The sequence below is a fragment of the Mugil cephalus genome, chromosome 7 (genome assembly GCF_022458985.1).
Source record: "Mugil cephalus isolate CIBA_MC_2020 chromosome 7, CIBA_Mcephalus_1.1, whole genome shotgun sequence".
NCBI lineage: Eukaryota > Metazoa > Chordata > Actinopteri > Mugiliformes > Mugilidae > Mugil > Mugil cephalus.
In genome coordinates, this window is record NC_061776.1 from 19,856,350 (window position 1) to 19,872,465 (window position 16,116).

General features: G+C 40.4%; 2 protein-coding genes across 2 annotated transcripts; one reads left to right on the plus strand and one right to left on the minus strand.

Moving 5' to 3' along the window:
- Window positions 1-7,616: 7,616 nt before the first annotated feature.
- On the minus strand, window positions 7,617-9,397 carry rps28 (ribosomal protein S28). The gene is given in 4 exon segments (XM_047589650.1): window positions 7,617-7,743; window positions 8,409-8,531; window positions 8,959-9,006; window positions 9,296-9,397. Coding segments are annotated over 3 exon segments (258 nt in total). The 5' UTR covers window positions 9,383-9,397; the 3' UTR covers window positions 7,617-7,743.
- Window positions 9,398-10,358: 961 nt separating this feature from the next.
- On the plus strand, window positions 10,359-15,691 carry si:rp71-39b20.4 (potassium voltage-gated channel subfamily V member 2). Its single transcript, XM_047589618.1, has 4 exons — window positions 10,359-11,095; window positions 11,174-11,807; window positions 12,359-12,484; window positions 13,766-15,691. The coding sequence occupies exons 1-4, from the start codon at window positions 10,557-10,559 to the stop codon at window positions 14,072-14,074; spliced, it is 1,608 nt and encodes a 535-aa protein (XP_047445574.1). The 5' UTR covers window positions 10,359-10,556; the 3' UTR covers window positions 14,075-15,691.
- Window positions 15,692-16,116: the final 425 nt, after the last annotated feature.

Consider the following 16,116-nt stretch of genomic DNA (forward strand, 5'->3'; position numbering starts at 1 on the left):
TTCAGGTTAGTGGGCATAGGTTACTGATCACAATGATACTTATTCATTGGCCCATTAATTTTAATCATCACAAGAGGAGTAGAAGGAGGAGACACTTGAACAGAAGAGGGATCTAACTGCAAAGGAGTCTGTTCTAGGAAATATCTGGGTATTGGCAGGAAACCTTCGTCAAGTGCTATGCAGCTGGTGGTTTGGAGACGGAAAAGGAAAGAAGGCTTGAATTACAAAATGTTCTTCCAGAACAGTGGGGGTTCTGACCTATAACTGTACCACAGCAGCTGCACACATATCTGCAGAAATCATACTGTAATGTCTCCTCTTCCTGTTGCGAAAAGTACTGTATGTTTGTTTGAAAATCAGGCGGTGCCAAACAGCATTTCTGTGTAGGGCCGGTTCTAACACCACTGACACCACAGACACCATTAAATATGAACATTATCTTGTAAACAGTATGGATGTTTTTTGTTTTTTCGCAGGATTTGTGCTAAACTAGATTGGCTGTACAAACAAGAGAATGGTAATGCTGTTCTTATCTGACCCCTGAGAAGAAAACAAATACCTTTAATAATTTGTTTAATAAGATATTTAAAGAAAAAGCCAAGCATGTGCTTCAAGAATGATCTGTTGTCACACTGAATTCATGACCATCTGCTGAAGAGCCCCATTAAAAGCCCAATAATCTCTAATGACTGCCTTGATCCAGGTTAATCTGTAAACCTGGAATCCTAATTGAAATTGCGTGGTCCTCAGACAGTGAATCCAGCTTTGTGTTTTTCCATGTTTTCACAAGTAATGGGGTCTACAGGTTGTTTGGAAGCTCTGGATTTAAAGCAGGCCAAGAATGATTGCTTTCCTCTTCCGAAGTGAGTGGAAATTCAAGAAGCTCTTAATTTAACATGACCAGCAATCTCTGTTAAAATGAACGGTGGTGGTGTTCAGTGTCACTTTGCTTCACTCCAGAGCTTTATTTTAAATGGTGCAGTCTGTCCGTCCTAGTTGAAATATAGTTGATCATTTCTGAGCAGGGCCAAGAGAACACTCAAAACTAGGAGTATGGCATAAGTATAGCATAGACATAGATTTTAACCTGTCATATTCCACAAAGGTTTGTTCTGGTTAAACATTGTCCCAGCGGCTGTCCTTGTCTCATTAGGTTTGTCAGCAGCTCAGTGATTTACTGTTGTATTTTACTTTTACATGGCTGTACAGTTGGTCTAAAAGCGTGCCGCATTCTTACAAGAGCATATTCTAAAAACATGTAGCTAGTGTCTTTTCATTCAGGCTGTTCTTTTCTTTATGTTAGAGAACAAACCTGAGCGCTCGGAGCAGAGAAAGCCCGCTGGCTAATATGTAATATGTGTATATTATATTACTCTATAATGAAAGAAGCAGTTGCACAATATTTCACAAGCAGTCATGAGGGAAACTTGACTCACAGGTTTTACCACATTCTGTGACCCATTTGAAGGAACAATTCAACACTGTAGGTATACAGGCTCTGTTGCGGTCACACAGTCCAGCAACTGGTAAACCCATGTTTTTTTTTAGTCCATTCATGAAACCAAGTCTAAAAACAGCAGTCCAGCTAATCCCCCAGATTCCGGTCATTATGCAAAGTTGCTCCTTAATTAATGCAATAAACAAGGTAAATAGCCTTCTTTCATAAAGTTTCAGACCATTTAAGATCACGAGGAGGTCACTAATCACACTACCAAGAGCCTTTCTAACAGGTGTAAAGGTGCTTTCTCTCAAATGAAAAATGCTGAACCTGAAGCTACCTTAATATTACCCAACCTCGTGTACAGGATCTTCATATAAAACAAGTCTGATCACACCGGTGCTGCACAAACAACAAAACCTGTCAGTGTAACCAGTTAGCTGTGCCAGTGTTCTTTGTTAGTCCAGGGGACACGGTCTTTAAAGCTTTGTTGTCATGGTGTTTGTTAAAGGATATGTGCAGCAGCGATTCAAAACAAGTATTTCTTCATCTGTACTTCTTCAGCTGCCAAGAAGTCTGACCCTGTGATTCGGTTCATGACTTTTTTTTGTCCGTCTACGCACCTGCTGTCGGCACTGTGACATTGTTGTGCTTTGAATTGTGAGAGAAGATATTTTATAAATCGTATGCATTGCAGGGGATAGCGCCTTCAAAAAATAAATGGATGGCTTGTTTTTCTGACCTTCGCACCACGGAGCCTTTGCCTTTTGCACTTTTGCACTAAAAGCAAACCAAGAATGTCCAAACTCCGTTTGGCTTTTGTCTGTCATCCTTCAAACAGTCTTCTCTTCATGTTGCTTTCACTTGTTTCCTCAGTGTGTTGTTCATGCTCACACTATGATACACAGATATATGCTTCCTGGATGTGAAATGATGTGAATGCCTTTAAAAAAAAATAAATGTAAATAGCATGTTTTGAGTGGAAGATGCTTAGAAGTCTTTAATCAGTATTTAATTAATTAATTTCCAGGTTTTCTTTTCTCTCATTGCCGTGAGCCAAAAGCTCATTTAACCAAACTTCAGTGAACCAAACTTCAGAGTGTACTAAAGTTCAATGATCATAAAGGGGAACAGAAGGGTCTATGAGAAAGAGGACAGAAACCAACCAAAGGACAGAAAGAGAGGGGCAGGGAATGACTCTGAGTTACCTCTGGGGTGATTGTCTTCCTCTGCGTCCTATGGGCCCCATTCGTAAATCTGAGGGCCATGACCCAGGTCGTAGTTGAGTTCAGACTGTGTAAATCAGGGGCCTCCCTCCCCTTGGAGGCTCCATGACCTCCCTGCTGCACATCCTGTTATCCAGCATAAAACCTCCTGCCACATAGCTCCATTTCCAGTGAGCCCTATCAAACCCGCACCACATAATATGTGTCATCTTACAGTAAATACTGTATTACAGATTTATCATACTCTAAAGATGCAGCCACAGCCTGAGGGAAGTTCAAGTATTTGTCAATGTAAATGAGATTAAGTGGTGGAAAGTTACTCGGTAACTTACGTACACATAAAGTTTCATAAAGACACATCAGTTTTTACGACGTGCTGCTACTTTTGTTTGATTACATAGTTTTAAGTGTCGGCTTTTTAAAAATAAAAGCTGTTATTATTGTTGTCATGGGTCTTATTTTGACTGAGGTTTTTGTTGTACATCATATGACAATAAAGTCTAATCTAATCTTAAAGTTAGGTTAGTACTTTATACTTTGAAAGCAGACAAATGTTGTGCATTGCACACTACTACATTGACTTACAATGCTGTGCTACTGATGCTCGATGAGGTATTTTAAAACGACTTCCCTCATGGCTTGTCCTGCAAGAAAATCAAAAGCAAAACAGTGTTATGATTGCTGCTACACTTCTAAGGCACAGTGTCTTTGTTTTTTTTTCGATTTTGTGTCAGACAGACATACACAGACACACAGACAGGTCTCCTGCTTGTGTTTTCTTCTGGCAGAGTCGGACCTTGGTGGCACGCAGACAAACAAGGAGTGGCCTTGAGATGGATCTGCTTCTAACCTGATATACAGTGCTGTGAAAGTGTTGACCCCCTTCCTGATTTCTTTTCTTATTTTTTCTTTTTTTTTATATATATGTTTGTCACACAATCGAAATATTAGTTGAAGATATCACAAGTAAACACAAAATGCAGTAAGTAAGATTTTTATTATTAAGGGAAAACAAAATCCAAACCCACATGACCCTGTGTGAAAAAAGTCATTTCTCTTAAACCTAACAACTGGTTGAGCCACCCTTGGCAGCAACAACCTGCAATGAGTCATTTACAGTGCTGTGGGGGAATTTTGGTCCACTCATCTTTACAGTTGTAATTCAGCCACGTTGGAGGGTTTTAGAGCATGAACCACCTTTTTAAGGTCTTGTCACAGCATCCAAATAGGACTTTGGCTAGGCCACTCCAAAGTCTTCACTTAGTTTCTTTGAAGTCATTCAGAGGTGGACTTCCTGGTTGTGTTTTTGGATCATTGTCCTGCTGCAGTTCACTTCAGCTTGAGGTCATGAAGAGATGGCCGGACATTCTCCATCAAAATCTTTGGTAGACAGGAGAATTCTTGGTTCCATTTATCACAGCAAGTCTTCCAGGTCCAAAACAGACCCAGACCATCACACTAGTACCACCACAACCAGATTTTAATGTTCGTACGAAGTTCTTCTTCTGAAATGCAGTGTCACTTTTCATCAGATCTAATGGGGCAAATGTATTTTCCCAAAAGGCTTGGGGATCATCAAGATGTTTTCTTGGTAAACTGAGAAAAGCCTTTATGTTCTTTTGGCTCAGCAGTGGTGGTTTTGGTCTTGGACTCTGACCTTAACAAAGCAAAGTGAGGCCTGCAGTTCTTTGGATGTTGTTGTGGGGTCTTTTGTGATCTCTCGGATGAGTCGTCGCGGCGCTCCTGGGGTAATTTTGGTCAGCTGGCCGCTCCTGAGAAGGTTCGCCACTGTTCCATAATGTCACCATTTGTGGACAATGGTTCTCACTGTGGACTCTTAAGTGATTTCTTGATTGAGAACAGGTGTGATAGTAATCAGGCCGCGGTGTGGATAGAGAAACTGAACTCTATTGTGATAAACCACAGTTAAGTTACACTTTTCCACACAGGGCCATGTAGGTTTGGATAATTTAAAACTGCACTTGTGTTCACTCGTGTTATCTTTTAGTTTGATGATCAGATACATTTGGGTGTGAGAAATTTGCATAAAAAGAAGACAAGGGCAAAGCCTTTTTCACACCACTGTATTTCTTAGAAGTGCAAGAGACGAGGAGATGGAGACGCGGTAAACACATGCCACCGTAGGTCTGGGTGAAGCAGAGAGATGGCGGAGCGTGGGGTGGTGATGACAGTGGGGTCAAGGTGACTGAGTTATTTTCATGCACAGAGCTGCTGTTGACTGTGAAGTCTGCTGAATAACACCGTCCGAATCTCCCCCCTCCTTCCTCCCCTTGATATACTTCTTTTCTTAACTCTCCTGTTGTATTCAAATATACACACTACTTTAGCACGTTGCTTTTTTTTTACTGTCTCCTCTATGTTATTTTTCCACATTCTCTATTTCTAGGTGTTTTAATACATTAATTCAAACGTATTCCCTTTATTTTAGCTCACACACAAATGTCTGTGAAAATTCATATTTGTGGAAATCATGGACTTGATCTGAACCACACTCTGCCGGTCTACACGTACTATAGTGCTCTCTCGATTTCTTACTGTTTCGCAAAGATATTAAAATGCTGTTTTTTCTTTCTCTTTTACTACATTACTGTTTCCCTTTTGTTTTTTCTGTTGTCAAGTGTGGGCATGCTTTTACTTTAATTTAATAGCTGCCAGGAATTCATTTGTGGCTTGGTGTGAGTTTCCCTCTTTGGTTTCGCTCACTTGTTGTTGCCCTCCTGAATGAAGCCGCAGAAATCCCTCATGGCGTATAGGACTCGGAAACCACACCTGTAAAACCGTATGGTATATGACCATAAATAATCTGCGCCGTGACAGGAGATTGGGTCCAATTGTGTTGCTCTTGGAACTGAAAAACACACGTATTACTGTAACTATAGCAACCACAAAACACAGCTCTTTTTTTCTTCTTCCGTTTACCACTACAGGCCTTACCTTGATAAAGTCTGGTCTGGTACAGGTGAAGACAGTAACGGTTGCACCGTATTTGCCATGTGGCTGATTTACTGTCTGTAGACTTGCAAAAGTTGACACTGTTTCCAAGCCAAAGCAAATTTAACTGACCTGCACAGTGAAAAACATTGACACAAATCATCCTAAAAGTCAATGTAATCCTGACGTGTAGGTTGTCATTTCTGGCAAATGTGCTGAAAATGTTATGACTAAGATTTAAGTGTTAGTCAGCTGCAATTGCAAATCTATTCTGAGCACGGTTTGGACAAATATTGGAATAAGTTTGTTTTTTGGCAGCTAAAGTAAAATCACTTTTACTCAAATGTTGCTTTAAGTAGGTCAGAGTAAATTGGAAAAATAAGGTCATTAAACCTACAGTGTACATAAAGAGCCTCATCACAACACATAACTCAAACTGACCTGCTTTCCTGTTCAAACAGCCTCTCGACTGCTTCGTGAACCTTTAGCTGGAATTTGGTCAAATACCATTCTGCTGAAAACAAGAAAATATGTAATGTATAGACGTGGACAAATCACTTTGTAGTGATTTATTCACAACGGTCCCACAAGGTGTTGATTTACAGACTCTTTAGTGTTACCCTAAAGTGTTCCATTGTACGCCAATGGGCAGAGGTCATTAGTGCAAAAGTAAGTGTAGTTAAAGATGTTTGATCCTGAGCATTTTAACAAAGTAGTGCTGAGCTAGGATCACAGGCATTCATGAACAGATTTGACTTTGCACCGAGCTGGAAAGAAACTTCAGGGCACAGAAAAGCTGCGTGACACATGAAGAATTGGAAAAACATTAAAAATATTAATGTATTTGCAGAAATGCTGCAAACGGCATCATGTGAGTTGCACAAACATTTAATCAAGTTATGAGAACGCCTTAAAATAAGACTTTAGTCTATGAAATCAGTCAAATATACACTGTGAGCAGCAGGAGAAATTCAAAAGCTCCTTTCATTTACTGGACTGTTAATGTCCACAGATGTGAGAAGAAAATTGTCCTTCATTCCAGTGCTGGTTAGAAACAGATGTACTAGAGACATGAAGATGTTCAACTTGGACTGATGCTGCCCTCTGCTGAACAGAGTGTAAACTTCGCAACCATGTAATTTATCACTGAAACCTAAGATGAAGAACCACATCGTCAGAATCTGGACCGTATCAAGCTGCTTATTCACCAGTTAGTTTTTAGTCATCCTTCTAAAACAAACTGGTTTCACTGGGCAAAAAGGTCACCTTAATCTTTTGTTTGCAGGGAATACTCCAAATGGTTTCACTACATTTGTAATACCTGTGAGAGCATTAACTCAACTTACGTAATTGTGCCGAGTATTAGAAACATTTCTCTTACAATGCGGCTCTTTATTGCACTCTCAATTTAAATTCTGTGGCCTTATTAGGAGTATAATGCCTCTAATAGTCATCTCTCTGTGCAACAACCCATATTTATAACCATATGTATGACATTGTGCAATAACTCATGTTCACTTTTTTTCATTTACTTGTACATATTTCCCTATATATTATTAGACCCTGGACACATAATGTGCAATAACCCATAATAAATGTTATTGTAGAATAACAACTCAGAACACAGGTTCACTTATGCTTGTACATGTTGTTACACTGATGCATGTATTCTTACTATAATTGTCTTACTCTTATTGCCTACATTACTCTTTGTTCTGAACACTGGCAAACTTTGAGTAGGAGCTGCTGTAACAAAAAGTAATTTCCCCCTGGGATCAATAAAGTAATTCTGATAAATGATTGGTGTGTTAACTGTTAATCAGCAAACAAACTAATGTGTTTTATGCAAAGTCAAGCCATCCGCAGCTTCACACATCTGTTCCAAGTGCAAAATCTATCGCTTCTGCCAAGCAAAGGTTATAAATATATGTTGCCAACTCCAAAAAAAGGTTTTGGTTAAGTATAACTGAGTATTATCAAATAAACACAGAACATCCAAATTCATCTCAATACCCAAATTTATTTCAAAACATCTGAAAAAGTGAGACGTAATCCACTGCGAATGCTGAACTGATGGCGTCCACTGCTCCCCAGTGTTGGATTGGCACCTCAAAGTTCCAGTGGGCACTGCAAAAACAAAGACCAGTCACGAATCATCTCAAAGATAACCGACCGCAAAAATAAATCAGCTCCCATCTTGACGGCACATCACTGAACTCAGTAACTGCTTATCGTAGAAAAATTGAACACCAGAAATAGCTGATAAATGTTTAGCATGAGCTGCTGGCTGTTCAAAATGTGATTGACTGAATTTGTAAGCATCACCTGAAGTCTGTAATGTGTTTCAGTGACAAGTGTCTGGAGTTAAAATCATTTATCAATATGTGCCATGAGGGCACCGGGACATGGACGCAGAGTGGTCAGAATTTGTAACCACACACAACAACCAAAGACTGATCTTTGTTAAGTTTTAATAGACAATGAGTAAAAGAGCTGTCATTTGAACTAGATGTTAGTTTAAGGCCATGCTGTGTTTTACACTTCAGTGTACTGTAAACTGTACATTTCATTTTGTCCAGCCCCTAATTGATACATTAGGATAAAATACCTTTTTACATATTTTAATTTAATGACATACACTTACCAATTTAAAACGGAATTGTACGTATGTATTCATAGAGTTATGGTGAATTATTTACAGCCGTTGATAAAAGAGACCAAACCCTAAAGTAATGTCGGGGAGGCTTTACCGTCAGTTTAATGAAGCCAATGAAAACACTCTGTCTCCTCACCTATCGCAGCCTCCTGGCTTCTCTTTCAGACTCCAGAAGTGTCAGAACATCTCCCTCTCTGACTGGGCCCTTCACATTCCTGATGATGGAGCGGTTGCTGTCGTCCATGAACTCAACACGGACCTGGAGGCAAAGACAGACCCAGAAAATGAACATGGCCTTAAGTGGCACAAGTTGTGTGTTTGAACGTGTTTGTTAACAAGAAACTGAATAATAAATCAGAAAACTGCTTAAAAAAATGTTGCAAACGTTTTCTTTTTTTAAAGTACAATGACCATTTATTCTTTAGATTTCTGCTATTACGGTTATAACCATATAAACGTGCTAAGGTATTAAGGTACGAGTAACTGTTGGACACTTTATTCACAACTGTCTTTTCAGTCTCTTAGACTGAGAGGACAACACGTGGAACCACGTGCAGATATCAAATATTCAAGGACAATGCAACGTTAGAGTAGAAAGTATTACTTGGATTATACATGGAAATAAACATGACTGAATTTGGGGTAACACGTCGTTAACGTTAGCAACGTTAGCCATGTTAGCATACCTGTGTACATTGTCCCTGGGAACCAGTTCTTCCGAGCACCTTGGTGACCTGAAAAGAAAAGACACGCTACATAAATATAACAGCTTCATAATTTGGGGTCATGTTTTCTCAAGTGGAAAACAGGGCAGACTAACAGCTCTCTAACAACAGCGAGGAGACATGGTAGCATGGACGGGCCTCCATGATGGAGGAATGAGGGGCCGGGACAAGTTTGCTAATCGGAGCGTTAAAATAAAATTAGCCTCGAAGTTTTGGTACCATTTAAAACACCGGCTATTAATATATCAATGTATCCGCGTATATGTGACTATTTCCACCTTAATATACATTTTCTTACTCTTGCAAGCTTGATCGGCTGCACGCGGCTGGCGTCCATGTTGTCAGGTTAGACCGGAAAGGAAGTCACGTGGTGCACGGACGGCATATATATGGGAACTGTGTTCTTTTAGTTTAAATAAATGTAGCTATTTTAATTTAATTTTAGTCGTACAAATACTACAGTAGACGTGGTGTGGACAAAATAAGATATCACCAAACATTTAAATAAAAATTAAATTAATATTTTTACATTTCTACTTCCTTTTCCGGTAGATTGGGATATACCATTCACAACCTCTTTCACGAAGGAAATCTGGGCCAAACCATTGTTTAAAATGTGAACACCATTTCCAGTTCCATTTCAAATTACTATGAATATACATGTAAGTCACTAACACAATCTTTCCACACGACAATACAATAGATAATAGGCCTCACGAGGCCTTTTTGTTGAGAAATCCACGTATTTCCTTTAGTTCATTTATTCTGGATGCTCAATTTTGTACTGCACGTTGTTATATTGTGTTAATATCAAATGCCCATTAAATAATATGTATCCTAATGTGACCTATACATGCATAGCATGATTTAATGTTCTTTTTTTTAATTTAAAACTTTATTTTCATGTCGCTTGACTTGATTTTTAAATGGACACAAACTGTTCATGGTATTGAGTTACTGTGAAGAGAACATGTCAAATAAGGGTTTTATAATGAAGAGTAAAGGGTAGAGGATAGAGGACAGAAGAGAACTCAAGGCCTTGTTAATAATACAAAAAATAAGAAAAACTGTTATATAATACATTAATTTCTGCATATGTAAAATATAAATCTAAACTTATAATACCAATCTACCTGCAGCATTAGTGTGAACATCGGGCATGAAAGCTCTCGTTAGCAATGCAATACTGTCATCGCACCACTCTTTCTGCCTTTCCTCTTCTCTTAGAACTCAAAGCCTTAAATCACAACGCTAATCCTCGTGAACAGTATTTTTAACTTGCGTTGAGACTGAAAGAACAGCAATAGGATTAGAGAATCAGTGAAGAGGCTGAATCCCTAACTCATGTAGTTGATCTTCTTGCACGCTGACTGAAAAGCACAGTAGTGCTTTCTTTATCTTTATTTCAACCTAAAGGCATTTTTTTTTTTTTTTTTAGAAGATGGTGCTTTGCTCCAATGGAGATCCTGTGGAATATTTTTGCCATCATTTTTTTGTTGACCTGATTTTAACTTGGTGCTAAACTTTTCTGTTTGTCGATTATCAAAGGGGCGGTCACAATGGAGACTAAGATACCCAAGCTGAAAGTGCTGAAAAAGCGGCGCTCCAGTCTTTTTGCAACTGTAAAACGAGAAGTTAGCTTTTCACAAAGCACCGAAGAACAGGAATTTGAATTCCCTTTTTCTCAGGACAGCTCAGTGAAACCATGGACATCTATGGACAACCTTGACGCTCTTGATGAGAACATACCTGAAAAGATGGATCAGGACAAAAAAGCACCAAACCCAAGGAAACCAAACATAGTTAATCTGAATGTGGGTGGGAAGGTGTTCCACATCCCAAAACATTTGGTCCTCCAATATCCAAAAACCAGGATTGGAGTCCTTGCTCTCTGCAATGATCCAGTTAAGCGTCTGACGCTCTGTGACGATTACAATGTTCAGAACAACGAGTTCTTTTTTGACAGGGACCCCATGTTTTTCCATTACATATTCCACTTCTACTGCAGTAATGTCCTGTGGGTGATGGATAGTCTTTGTCCTGTCAACTTTGAGGAAGAGATTTCATTCTGGGGCCTCAAACTGAAGGACACTCCAAGGTATGACTTGCTATGAATATTGTTGGTTGGTGTTATTTCTGTAGAAGTTGGTAGTGATGCCGTTCTTCTTGTTCTAAGGTGCTGCCGTATTCTGTTCGAGGAGAAGCTGGATGACATCAGAGACCAACTCAAGGTCAACAAGGAGCTGATTGATGAGATTAAGCCACACCAGGACGACGAGGGCTACAAGGCCATGTTTCTTGGAAACTTTCGGAAGGCCCTCTGGGACTTGATGGAGAATCCATACTCCTCACTGGCAGCCAAAGCCTTTGCTGTGTTTTCCAGTCTCTTTGTGCTCATCTCTATCGTTGCCATGACAATGAATACAGTCAAAGAACTCAGGGAGTACAAACTGGCAGGCAAAACCTACATGGAGTGGGTAGAGATTTGTTCCATTCTCTTCTTCACTTTGGAGTACTTTTTGAGGTTACTCACCACATCCAACATCAAACATTTTGTGAAGAGCGCCCTCAACTTTGTTGACGTGGTAGCCGTTATGCCCTACTTTGTCCAGCTCATTTTTGAGGCGTTTGTTATCGACTCCGAAGACTTGGGCGCACAGGAAGACTTGAAAGCCATGGCAAGAGTCAGTAAAGTCAGCAAGGTGCTCAAGGTCGTCAAGCTGATGCGCATCTTCCGTATCTTGAAGCTTGCTCGCCACTCCACAGGCATGAGGGCGTTTGGTTTCACCATCCGCCAGTGCTCTGAGCAGGTATGGAGGAAACACAAAATACGTAACACATGTCGCTTACTGTGAAATAGCAATAGTCAATCAGTTTCTTATGCTCCTTGAGAAGCAGGAGAGGTGCTAGAGGTAGTGAAAGTGTTGTGCAATGATTTCATCACAATGACAATAAAAGTATAGATAGGTTTTCATAAATAGAGGCGTGGTTGCATAGATTTAGAGGAAAAAATGACCCCACTGTCCAATCTTTCAAACAAATATGTAGCTACACTGCACAGTTAGCTTAATTTTATCCACCTACCAGTAGCACTAAAGTTCAGTAGTATGTAAAATATGAACTAATGTTTGTTTTTCTCGCAAGCTATGAGCAGACATCATTTTTTTGTGCCTCTGTGCAGTGTCTTTACCACAGTCTTTGTTGGTTTTACTCCTAGTTTGTTTAACAGTACAAAACTTCCACAAAGCATATTTTCTACTGACATATTTCAAGTGACTGGAAGAGTGGGCTCCAGAGCACTGCACATTTTATGATAATGAGAAGCAACGCAATTAACATGTACTCTCCGGTCTTACTCTAGGTGTGCTGTCTGTTTCTGTTCATTGCCATGGGCATTTTCACCTTCTCTGCCCTGATGCATTCTGTGGAGGTGGATCAGCCTGGAACTCCATTCAGTAGCATCCCAGACGCCTGGTGGTGGGCTGCGGTGAGTATAAAAGTTGGTGGCTCTGAATTTAGCCCTCAATACCCGACTGCTCAAACTTTCCTTTGGGACAAAACTTCGGCGACATTGTCATAAACTTTGACGATACACACATCTGTTAGCTTTTGCTTTCTAAGAATGAGTCTGTGACGTTGGTGGAATCAATTAATCAAAGAGACTCGTAGACCTGTATTCTCCTTGTCCACGACTTCCTCCCACCATCCAAAGACTCGTTAGGTTGATTGGTGATTCTAGATTGTCTGTAGGTGTGAGTGCGAATGGTTTCCGTGTTGGCCTGTCCAGGGTGTACACTGCCTTTCGCCAGAGAGACAGCTAGGTTAGACTCCAGCCCACCACGACCCTCTAGAGTACAATTGGTTATAGGAGATGGGAATGAAACTCGTTGTTGATCATATTTAAGTCGATTATTGAGTCTAACCAAGAGGAGATGTCTCACGTCTTTTCATTAGTAACAAAGATTTTAATATTTTATGAACTTTAGACACGGTATGGTGGTCAGCTCTTATGGGTGCCACTCAGATTCTTCCTGCTCAATTAACTCAGTTGTGAACTCTGGTAAGCTGTTACCTCTTTACAGTGCTGAAGGAGCTCAGTTGGGGGTGTGTCAGTATGATCAGGCAATGCGGTGCATTCCGGGTGTCGAGGATTAGGCCTGCCGGGATTTGTGCTGGTTACCTTGTCAAACCCAGATAAAGAGCACAGCGCAATCAGGATCATGTTCTGCTTCTATCTTTGTGGCTCTCTATCTATCTGTCTATCTATCTATAGGGGTTCTCTATTGAGCAGGAAAAATAAGGAATAAGTTAAGTAAGAATTGTGTTGATGGCATGCCATGTCATTAAGTACCAACTTCTTTGATTTCCTGGTTCTCACTGTTTCTCTCACTCTCATTTAAGGACATGGTTTCTATTTATCTGGTGGCAGCTGTTAACTTATATCTGTCTAATCCCCTCTAATACGGTGTAATGCGTCTCATTTGTGCTCAGACACAGTGATTGCATTCGAATGATGTAAATTGTATCACTGCATTCCTGGGGGCTGTTGTTTGATCCCCTTCATTTGCAACTTTCAAAACACCAACTGAAACATTTTAATTATTACATTCTTATAAACCCGCCGTCACACATCATTTTGTGACCCGCGACAGGCATGCACCATGAAAATGAATATAGAGGAAAAAGGAATCATAGAAAATCTAAAAAAAAATTAAAAAAATCAAAGTTCTGAGGAATTGCATGTAAGATGACTCTTTTCATCCTGTAGGTGAGCATCTCTACTGTGGGCTATGGAGATGTCGTCCCTATCTCCTATCTGGGCCGCTGCGTGGCATTTGGCTGCATCTCCTTTGGCATCATCCTCAACGGCATGCCCATCTCCATCCTGTTCAACAAGTTCTCCGACTACTACGCCAAACTGAAGGAACAGGAATACACGTTTTCAAACACTGAGCGCACCTTCCAGCTGAAGAAACGCCTGAGGCGCAAGTTTGACCGCTGCTTCGCACCCCCGCCCGAGGACTCGGATGACGAGATACACTATCGGCCCAGCGGAATTACCCACGAGATCGAGTAGTGAGAAAAACTGCCTAGCTGTGACCTCACTAACCCTAAATGGCCTTATCACCCAGGGGTCTCGAGAAAGTATAAGACCCCATCTGCCTCCAACCCTGAGACTACGTGATTTCAGATAGACAGTCTTACGGGGGATGGAAGCAGCAAGTTGAGATAAGCTCTAAGCCTCAGCTTTATACTAACTACTGTTTGCACGCTACGGGTGACTATTCCTCTTTCACAAACACAAGACACTTGCACTGGACAGCATGTTATGTGTCATCATGAATAGCACCCGCCTGCACCTAAACAAAATTCTGACTTAACAAAAATAGATGTTTGACACTAAAAGGTCAAGTAGCAATATTATAAATATCACTTTAGGAGGTCTTGCTTGTAAAGAACTGTGTTCATTGGAAGTGCTATTATTATTAATGAACTATTTTGAAAAACTACATAGTCGCTTACATTTTACTTCCCATTATCCACACAAAATAATCATAGCTCTGATTTCTACCAGTCGCTCACATGCCATGTACTCATTGTGTTCCACATTTGCAGGCTAAGGGAATAAATGCAATGATGTCCAGTTACTCAGCATATAGTCTCTCCAGATACCTAAGCGGGGCAAGAGGTGCAGCAGAGTGTGTGCTGGTGGTGATCAAGAGCCACGGAGTAATTTTGTTGTCAAGGATTACCGGGATTTGCGCACACGCTTCCTGCCTGGTCAGCGAAGGGTAAATGTTAGCCATGTACTGAGCTATTTTGGTTTCGCAGAGATTCAGATCGGGCATGCGCCATCAGGTCATCCTAAGACGATTAAAAGCAGGTTTAATGATGGTTTCAGATAAAATACGTCCCTCAAATAGGACCAGTTCCCTGTCTTGGTCTCATATAATGAGAGTGCTTATAATTGCTATCCGAAATCAGTACTGGGCATGATCCCTGCAGGAATGTCAGGAGATGTCAGGATCAGTCCTGTGGTCAAAGTCTCCTGGCACTATCAGGGTATCAGCGCGGCAGGAAGATAAGTTCATGCATAACATCCTCCCAACCATCCTCAACAGACTTGTCACGGAAATGTTTCTGTTGGTTGGGCTGCACTAGTTCCAAGGACCGAGTCTAATAGAAATAAGTTGTATGACTTTTGTCATCACAACTAATACCAGGAACTAAACTCCATGTTTAACTGTGCTGATGCTGTGTTGTGCTGTCAATCATGAAAAGCACCCTGCTCACTCATTTGAAACATATTTAATTTTATTTAGTCATAATTTTATTTAAGTGCAAAATAGCTTTTGAGGATTTTTTTTTTTTTTCAGAAGAGTCCAATGTATGTTGACATTCTTCTCATATTGCACAACAATTCATTAATCATTGATTTAATCATTTCAGAGGTTGGGATTGGAAAGGGCCAAAAACATTTTCAGTTCAATTGCTTCATGTATGTGGCTGTATGAATGTGCAAACACAAGTTGACAAGTATGAGTTTCATTACAAAGACTTTTCAGATTAATGAATGAGATTTTTCTTCTGCAAATACTGTAAAATACTGCACGAGTAAATGAAACCAAAACACAAGTCTTACGATATGTACACGTTTTTCAGATGTTTCTTGTTCAATAAAAATATTGCCGTATGTGCAGCGTGCCTGTATTGTCAAAACTATTCGGCTATCGTCCACATTCCTCGCAGCAGAAAGCCTGTATCCGTTAGCAGAGACTTCTTCTGAGGGGCCGTGCTGTCTAATACCATTACAGGATAAGGTAATTGGAGAGATGCCAGTGGTTTAATGGTGTCGTCAGCATCAGTTAAAAGTCAAGAGCGCTCGGCTCACAGTCTCTGGCTGTGTCACATGACTCAGCCAGAGACTGGGTGGCAGGAACAGATGGAGTCAGGAGGGACATCGAGGAAAACCGAATGCATGTAACAGACGCTCACATGCACTATTGACAAATCTACTAATGTATATTTTCTGCACAGCAGAGGCAGCAGAATTAATCTGTCAACTCAACACTGATATTTTATGATATATCCTCCTTCTGTTTGCTCTCAGAAATATTT

Bases quoted from the DNA above. Each gene is read 5' to 3' on its own strand.
- si:rp71-39b20.4 (XM_047589618.1), top strand. From the start codon at position 10,557: ATGGAGACTAAGATACCCAAGCTGAAAGTGCTGAAAAAGCGGCGCTCC. The intron at 11,096-11,173 runs GTATGACTTGCT...TCTTGTTCTAAG, and splicing joins AAACTGAAGGACACTCCAAG to GTGCTGCCGTATTCTGTTCG. The intron at 12,485-13,765 runs GTGAGTATAAAA...TTCATCCTGTAG, and splicing joins ACGCCTGGTGGTGGGCTGCG to GTGAGCATCTCTACTGTGGG.